This window comes from Apteryx rowi, unplaced genomic scaffold (genome assembly GCF_003343035.1).
Source record: "Apteryx rowi isolate R43461 unplaced genomic scaffold, aptRow1 scaffold_37, whole genome shotgun sequence".
NCBI lineage: Eukaryota > Metazoa > Chordata > Aves > Apterygiformes > Apterygidae > Apteryx > Apteryx rowi.
Window position 1 is genome coordinate 1,770,855 of NW_020450196.1, and position 9,764 is coordinate 1,780,618.

Below are 9,764 nucleotides of genomic sequence, written 5' to 3' on the forward strand. Positions count from 1 at the left end.
ACTGACTGTTGCATTTTTTTCTACCTACCAAATTTCATAAAATGTATAAAGAATTATTTTAAATATTTTCTTTTTTGTCTCCTGTAAACAACTCTTGCCTCCTTGCAAATTCTTTCATTTCTCTTGGGCAAATGTCTCATCCTATTGACATTCATGTAAGGTATAAACACTCACTTTTGTAGAGGCCAGATTTCACTCCCATTTTCTGAAAAGCTTGCTGGTTCTGAGATAAATAATTTATTGTATTTTCATCTTTCTTTTGGATTTTTCCTGTTTAGTCTTCTGATTTTCATTTTACATCTTGTCTCTCCTCACATGTTTCTGGCYTTATTAATGGGAGACCTATTTGACCATGTTGTGCAATTCTGTGTATTCTGGAACACAAGCTATTGCTTACTGCAGGGTGACTAAATGGGATGTGTTTTCTAAGCCAGGGGCAAAATGAGCAGAAGAAAACCAGAAAAAATCCCATATAAACTTTAAGCATGTATTTGAGCCACAGAACAATGATCGTGACCATAAATGAAAAGTTAGGGAGCCAAATGGAAATCTGTAAGCTGTTCCAGGAACCTCTGAAGAGCAGATGAAACTATCTCCTTTCGTACAGATATATTTTTCTTTTTGAACTATTCTGATGTTAAATACCTTATTTCAAATCTCGGTCCTATGAACTAGTAAACTGAAGTTTAGAAAAGTTACATAAAACTCAGTGTAAAAGATGATGAATGCTATGAATTTTCCTTGCACGTAGCTTTTAGCTAGTTTTGACTATAGTGGAAAAACATTTATTCTGTTGTTTTCAAAGCAGGAAAGGTTGGAAAACTTTATGCAAGTAAAAAGACATGCTATTTGTCTTGTCCTGATAAATGCTGACTATSAAAAATACCCATTAGGTACATTAGGGGATGTGGCTGCTAAGGATCTCTGCCAGCTAGAAAAAAGCATCATATTTTTGATGTTCTCCATTCATCTTACTAGGATGCTACCTTTCAAATACTATAATTACGACCACTTAAGTGCTGTTAGTCATAAAACCAGCAAATTGTCATACCAGTATGATCTAGCTAATGAGCTTATGTAGTTATAGCTGGAAGTAACTGTGTCTTGATACTCCATTCATATGGAAGGACATTATCTAAAAATGCATGTTTTTGATAAATGAACTAGTTATTTTCCTCTGTGATACTGCTTTCCATAAGTGATTGGCTAATTTTGAACTTAAATTTTCAAAGGTGATGAAAGCTTTTTTAAATAAATGAAAAGATTCAGTAGGTACAAAAATTTCAATGTAAAAATTAAAAAAAATTAAATAAATTATAACTAAAAATTAAAAATTTAACTTTTAAGACTCAGAATCATTCAACCTATCAAAATATATGGCCTTAGAATTYAGTTAATCCTGGGAGACATGGTTTCTGATCTGTTTTGTAGACAAGGAAGAAATAATTTACTTTGTCCTAAGTGGATTTTGAGAGCCCATGGGAGTAGAAAACCACGGGAGGAAGGAAAAAGGAAGGGGATTTATTGTTACCAGATATGCTCACAAAGTGGTAGGCAGGCCATTTGCAAACCCAAGTTTTGATACTTTTTCCATAGAGTTGACCTTTTAAATCACATAAGCAGGCATAAGGCAGAAGGAAAGAGACACACATGTAGCAGATAAAGTAAAGCTGACAAAATGACCCTGTGGAGTAAAATAACTTTTTTGCATGTCATTGTTCCTTGTAGATATGAAAACTATTTGTAGATTCTGAAAATCTAGTTTAAATATTTAATTAGTTTCTTTTGAATTTAGTGGCAGACATGAGTTTTCCGAAGAGAACTGTCAACTGAGGAAGCACATTCTTGCACGGATTATCTCATGTTAAATTAAGTAGTTGGATGGAAAATTGTTTATTTTGAGAAATAAGTGCAGTCAAAGGGATGAAGGATTGGAATGAAAAGAGATGGAAGAAAATATGTTTGTGTAATAAAGCTTTAGAATCAACTATTTCCTTCAAAGTCTGAACTGTTGTTTATTTAACTATGGTTTTATTTTTGAAACTTTTTTATAACACATTTTTGTTTTCAACAGTTTGCAGGCTTTTGTATTAAGGAAGAAAGGTAAAAATGGAGGGATGGAGTACTTGTTAAGTTCTTCAGTTCTTCTTGTGAAATACTAATTTTCTCTGTACTTGTCTATTACATGGCATGTACTGCTAATTATTACTTAGATGTGGTTCTAGAAATACTTGGTGCATATGAAATACATCCTGCGTAAGGGATAGAAGAATATATACAGAATATGTGCAATATTCTGGTTTCAGCAAGAGCAGCTGAACAACAGTCAGAGTAAGAGTTTCTAGTAACATCTTTGGGTTTCATAGCTCATGTCAAAAAATTCCCACGGGGTACTTACTTAAACAGCCATTTTACACTTTATTCAAAATGCAGTGGGCATTACTGAATTCATGGTATGTGTTATCTAAGCTATATTAAAAGTGTTGTTTTTAAAAGATCAAACTATTCTACACAAGGTAGGGATGATAAATGGTATAATTAGTTATCTACTTTGGTATATAATTTTTCCCAATGATAGGGTTTTTTAAAATTTTAAAATTTTCTGTATTTTATATAAAGTCTTCAAGAAATAAATCTTGATTTTTAGGTTTATAGATGCCAGTCTCTCTTCATAAACACCATTAAAACAGTTGAAACTGATAAGATTCTAATGCAAATGGTGCTTGTCTGGAAAACCTTCTCTTTAAGTTCTGTTTAAAGTTTCATATTACTGCTGCTGTTACTATTTTCAAAAGTATAGAGCATGACTGGAGGCAGGAGGACAACATGTGTGAAAGAATTGTCAAAACCAAAAAAGAGTGTGATCTTTGTGGCCAAGTGACTTAAATTATACCTTGTCTCCTCCTTTATTTATATGGTTATCTTCACTGATGTTATTTCTAATCCTATTTTTTTTTGTTTGTTTGTTTTACTACCTCCCCAATAGCTTTATAATGAATTGACTTTATGTTTTGAAACTGTTAAAACAAGTGAAATCCATCTGCAGCGAAGCTATGCCTCTCTTCAGGATCAGTTACTTGGAAAAGATCAAAAGATTTGTCAGTTAGAAGAGCAACTTCAGCAGGTTCGTGATGCATTAAGTGCAGTACATCGGAATCCAAAACGTGAAGAACAGGTGAGACCACTTTTAAAATGATAAAAATAATTTCTGCTTGGTTTAAGTTAACCTTCTGTACAAGGCACTTTTAAATAAGGTTACTGTCTTTAGCGGGGGGGGGGCGGGATTCGTGTAACTGCTGCTACAACAGCATGACTATTTCTGCTGGTGTTGCTAATAGAAAGTACTTTTGCAATTCATTTGTATCTGTCCTAGGAAAAGAACAGAATGACAGTGTCAGTATGCAGCCAGATTGTTACTTTATTTATAAGAACAAAGACATCAAAAGTAAAATTAAAACCAAAATAATGATTTTTTTTTTTTCCTGGAAACAAATTCCTGGAAAAAACTGTGACACTTCTGGATTTCTCTGTGAAAATGAGCATGTATTGGGCCTGATATTTCATTGTTCCTGACCATGTGATTAAAGGTTTTAAATGAATCATAGAGCTAAATAAAATATTAGGTAGAGAGAACTGTTTGTCTAGGAATCTCTATGTTTTAATGTGCCATTTGGAAATAGAATAATAAATTCGTGGCATGCATTAACAGACTTCCAGCTTCAGAAATGTCTAAGATCTTGCAATTCCTTGGGGAATTGTCCCTTCACCCCTGAGATTTTCCAAAGCCCAATTCATGACTTGTCATAAAGTGAGTTTGAGGGGCCTTGAAATGATCTACATGCAGTGGTTTTGTAAAGTCTATGTTGTTTACTTTTCCACTAATGAAGACTTAAGAGCTCGTTGCAAACACAGACATTCTTTTCTTCTTTTTTCTCTTCATCTTTTTGATGAGACGTGTTTCTCTATATCACTTCTACTAGCATTTCTTTTGAATAGGGAGAGAAGGGAAAATATTCAATAGGAAATACTTATTAAATGCAAAACTTCATTTAATGCAGGTAGTAAGGTAGACCTGTATTCAAGAACTATATTCATGAACTCAAAAAAGCTTAAATATTAAAATATATTGTTTAATTTGTCAAAATTTAAGTAGCAATCTGCTATAAAACAGAAAAATGGCAAAATGCAATATCTCCTGGATTTTTTCATGATGGTCATTCCAGAGTTAATGTTCAAACTTTATCCAAGTTATTGCTTAAGTATTTAAGATCCTTTATTATAAAATTCTTAAACCTGTATTTGTATGATTTTTAAAGTTCGCCCTAATCTAAGGATTTCAGAATTTTGTGTCACAAACAGTAGAATAGTTTCTTTAAAATCTTTCTTGTGGGGTGCTTACTTTGTGATACATTCTTGATACTTTTGTGAATCTTAGACTTTTTTTCTATTTTTGAACATTTTGGTGGATTTTTGTAAGCTTATAAATGTAACATTAGTCTCAAGCTGTTTCTGCTGTAAACAGTTTTGGATCATGGCTTTAGAATGCTCAGACTTTATTTCTGAATACACTATTCCTCATTGTGGCATTGTACCAAACTGAAGAGGTTTTTGAAGGTTATTCTCTCAGACTATTTACTTTTTTTAATCATAAGACTGTTTACTATAACTCTGGGTTATATTTCCTGAGCTTAAAGAGGCCATTTTTTTTCCTCTGTGAAGTTAGAATTGCTTTCCTCTATAAGCAACGCTTTGTCTAATCTGGATATTCTGTGAAAGTTTATTGCACAGTCACACAGTATCATCATGTCCTGGTGTAAATCTTATGTATTGGATTTTGTCTTTATTATCCTGAATAGCTTAGTACTGTTAGCAAATTTGTTACTTTGCTAACCTCCTCCCGCTATCTATCTATATGTGTATATATATGCAAATACATATATACACATATCTCTATACACATGCATATATATACACACACACACACATATATGGATATGGTTATATATATTTTTTGGAACATGTGGGACACCACTGATGGCCCCTTCCCACTGAGTAAACTAAGCATGTATTTCTACTACTTTTTTCTTATAATTAAAATGTTTTTTATTTGTAATATTCTTCCACTTAAGATACAGCATTTGGATTTCTTTAAGAACTCTTAGTGTGGAACTTTGTTGAAAGCCTTTTCAAATCCAGGTAGATTATTTCAATTGGGTCTCTCTTGTTTACTTCTTCAGGGAACTTCAGTAAATTTCTGACAATAAAATTAAGACTATTTTAAGAAGGTAGTGACAATCTACAATTAGTAATTTTTCTACTTCATACATGATTTCCTTTAGATCTTTTAAATGAATCACATTTAGTATAGGTGAGTTGTTGCTGTTTCTTTTACTTATTTATTCTATATCTCCTTCTAGTGGCATTTGAATTTGAAGCAGATCATCCAGCATAGTCTGTGTAAATAAGGATCCTAATGTGGAACATTCCTAATTTACTCATTGGTGATCATGGATGCAAATAATTTTTTTTTCTATGGCCTTCTGTTCTCTGCATGCTACATTTCCATTTTGATCCTGTCTCAGTGTTTTAGACTCTCTGGCACTCTACTTGTTCCCAGTGTAACTGAAGGAGTGTATTTGTCAGAGAATATTCAGAGAAATTGTAGTTTGAATGATTACATTAAATATATGCTGTTTTATTAGTGAACAAGGATTCAATCTGACCTTTTGCAGAAAAATATCAGTTGAATATTTCTGTGGTCTGTCTGTAATGAGCTCAGCCAGGTATTCATCAGTGTTATTGTAGCACATGATAGGAAGCAAAAGGAGACAAGTTAAGCTGAGGAACATACTATACTAAGCTAAATGCAATGTGCAAAACTTCATTTCTAAATAGATTAATCTTAGGCCAATCTATGATGAGACAAATGATTATTGTTACTGAAGCAACATTATAGTGGAGGAAATGTAGGTACTGAGGGCAGCTAACCATAGTTGCTGCATTTGTAGAACTAAAGTGTTAAGCAACATATGCTTAACATGCTTAATATTTTCTCTTGATTAACATTCTTTCATTCTCCTATAACAAATGTTCTAAATTTCACTGACATGTAGTCCTGCTCTCGTTGAAATGCCGGAGTATGCCTGTTGGGAATGTGTAATAAAGCTAATTGTTGGCTGCATTTTGACTACAGCCCAAAATCCCATACTACCATTACTGCCTCATGTAAATGTTGGAAGGATAGTGACGGGGATGATCATTACATGGCTCTACAGGTGAGGTCTTTTCATGGAAAAAAGTGATTATGTATTATTAAATCTGTGATCTTTTAGTTAGCCAGAATCTTGGTCATTTGTGAAGTTCGGAAGTTAAGTGTGATTAAAAGAACATCCTAACTTTATTGTGCTGACTGTGACTGCAACATCAGTCAAACAGAATAGCTTTGGAATAGAATTAACATGACACCAAAACAGTGTAGGCATCTACTTCTTGTTGAGTTTTCCTATTATCACCTCATTAGTAATCCTAAAAAAAAGGGGGGGGGAGTGAAATTAAATGCCAGTTAGATTTCTGATATAAAGTACTGATTTCTTGAGCTTATTCAGATTAGCACCATGCTGAAAATTTCTAATATTTTCTCTTTTCAAATAGGCTAACAGTCTTTGTCAACGGCACTAGTATATCCTCTACAGACTTCACTAGCCAGTAAGGTTATAGATTAGTGTTGCATATGTACCACAGACTTTTTCCTGGATTTGCATTTTTATTACTGTTGAAATTAGATCACAGACAGAAATCTATATCGCATTATTAGGTTTATTAGCCAGATTATCTTGATTTTCATGTATTAAAGGTAAAATATGCCTTTTTTGATGTTGTGATCTTGTTCTAGTCAGTGTGGCACTTGTGTTAGTGAGTGAGGGCAAACTTTTAGCTGATTTTAGTTGAGTGTGATGAAGAATTTGAATCTGCGTTACAGTGAATTTCTATTTACACCTTGATATGTGTACATTCATCAGTTTTCATATACCTTTCCTCTATTCAGGGAGATGAGGCATCTTTGAATTTGGAAGACTTTTTACTTAGATCTGCGCTTATGCTAAACAGTAAAAAAGAGCAGAACAAAAGCATTTTATATAGTTTTAAAAATATAAGCCTGTGGGGAGTTGATTAATTTCATGTCTTGTAATTGTTGTTTTGATTCTGTTTCACTTTGAGCTCTGAAATGTATGCCATACATTTAGTTATATGGTTAATACACCATAACTTTTACCCATGTGAATGATAAATATTTAAATATGTTTACTGAACCAAAGCAGTCCTTTCTGTCTTGACTTTTTACCTTTTATACCTGTACAGTGCTTGACACATCAAAGACAGTGCTAACAGATGTGCTTCAATAGAAGCACAATAATTAACAGGCAATTAAATATTTTTATTTGTAACTGTAACATCTGACAGATGTACACTTTCTAACTTAATACATACATCTCTTGCAACTTTTATAACATTCTCTTTATTTCTCATTATGTACTTCTTAAAAGCAGTCAGAATGGGAGATACTGGTAAAATGATGAAATATAACTTACGCTTATTATAAAGCATGCTGATTTGTAACTTAAAGTTGAGCTGAGAAAGATTGATATGAGAAATAAAATGTTTCAAGACAAATTGCATGTGTATTGTCATGAAGAAAACTTCCAAGTCATGTTTTCAGAGTGTGACTTTCTCATTTTCTAATATCAGTGATTTCAGGTTATTAATCTTATATATTACAATCTTTAAAAGAGTTACATTTCTTGGTCTTGCACATATAAGTGAAAGCTCACTACAATGTATCATCTAATTTTTAGAAGTATTCAAAATATTAAATATGCATTGAAATTGATCACAGATATCTCCAAAATTTATTATTTTTTTAAAACCAATAACAAGAACTGTAGTAAAAACTTACTTGTATATAAAACAAAGATGTCACCAAATCATAGTGAACATTTAAAATGATGTAATATTGTAGCACGTTGTTTCTGGAAGGCAAAGGACTGCTCATTTGAAGGCTTGGGCTTTGACTGAAGAAAGAAAAACGTAACTAAAATTGGCCAATTTAAGCAACACAACATACTGTGTAAAAAAAATTAGTCTTTACTGATGGAAAATATCAATAACATTTTTCAAATGGTTGTATTCTCCTAAACTGCAAAATAATAATTATATGGACATTATTACACTGGTGGTAAAGAAAGGTGTAAGTTGTAACTTGTACGGTAAAATTTGGTCTGCATTTAAATATGATTGTGATGGAAAAGTACTGGTATTTTTAATACTGCCAATATATAGATAAATGTCTTTTAAACTTTAAAGATGTATGTTGTGTTCAATATGATATCATTTTAATCTTAGTAACAACTTTTAGAGCAAATCTAATGCATTTGTTTAGAGGTAAACAGTTTTTTTAAAAGTATCATAAGCGTGTCTCTGATTCTCCCTAAATTATTAACAGTAATTTGTTAGCTTCCAAACATTATAAAACTACACTTAAAATGTCTTGTATCTGTGTCATTTAGTCAAGGAGGAAGGCAGAATACTATTTCAGCAAGATATGTTACTTTCTCTTTTTAGAAAGCCTTTGTATATGAACTGTACAATTCTGGAATAATACAGAGGCATATGAAGGAGTTCGTACTCCATGGTTCAAACCATACCCTTTGTCTATGGAAAAGCCATGTGGAGTTAGCTATCAACAAAGTCCGCAAAGTCATTTTTTTTCTATTGGGATCACGGTATACTAGCACTTGATCATCATAAACTGTAGTTTCAGTTACAGTTGGGTGTGTTTTACCATGACAATTTGGGACTCCACCTGCAATGTTGTAGGTGTGCCAGAATGCAGGCATGTGTTGTATGTAAAACAAGGAATAGTGGCTCTGTGCTGCTTATGAAATGATTAAAGAAAAAAAAAGCAGTGTACTTTAGAAAGATGCTTACTAACTTTTGAAAACTAATGTACATCTGCCTTAGAATGTGAAAGGACAGAAAAAAATCTGCATCCAGTTTTGAAAAACAGTTTAATTTTCATATAATTTAGTTTGACAAATCATATATCTACTTTCAGTGTACAATAATCTGAAAGGACCAAGATACTGAAAATGTGAGGTTTATAATGGAAGCAGCAACTCAACTTTAACTACTCTATAGTGGCACTGTTCATGCCGCTATAATAAAACTTAAGAACGTTTAGTGATTTTTTTTTTCCTACACTTATTCAAAATTACATTACCCTTACTGAAAACTGAATGGCTTTTAGTGGATTAATTAAACTGTAGCTGGTTTGCCATCTGGGTGCAGCTTGTTTAGCTGCTTTCTCACAGAAAGATTTTTCACTGAATAAAGAATTTTTTTTTTTTTTTTAGAAGACAGCTGCCAGACAGTAATTTCTAAAATAGAAATGATATATGTGCTATTAATTGATATCAGGTTAAAATTTGGGTTATGCAGAGGAAACTACTTGGACATTTCTTCCTCTCTACCTCCCCCATTCCATACTACAGAATGCACAAGCTCTTAAAATCTAAAATCTGTTTATAAATGTACGAGAAAATAATTATATTTTACAGCAAGATCACCCATGACATTATGTTGGAGTCCAGGGTATAGGCTAGATGCAGAAAAGAAAAAAAAAATGGGAAAGGGGGAATTAACTAAATCTGATTTTTATGGCTCAAGTGGTTTCATTAAATTAGAGTGCTGTGTGCTACTGTTCATTA

General features: G+C 32.5%; 1 protein-coding gene across 1 annotated transcript in view; it reads left to right on the forward strand.

Annotated features, from left to right (window-relative positions):
• The window catches only part of CNTLN (centlein), a 201,423-nt gene that overhangs the window by 72,413 nt on the left and 119,246 nt on the right, over positions 1-9,764 (forward strand). Inside the window, exon 9 of the mRNA XM_026073572.1 lies at positions 2,987-3,175. Within this exon, the coding sequence (XP_025929357.1) occupies positions 2,987-3,175 (189 nt within the window). The remainder of the gene's footprint in view (positions 1-2,986; positions 3,176-9,764) is intronic.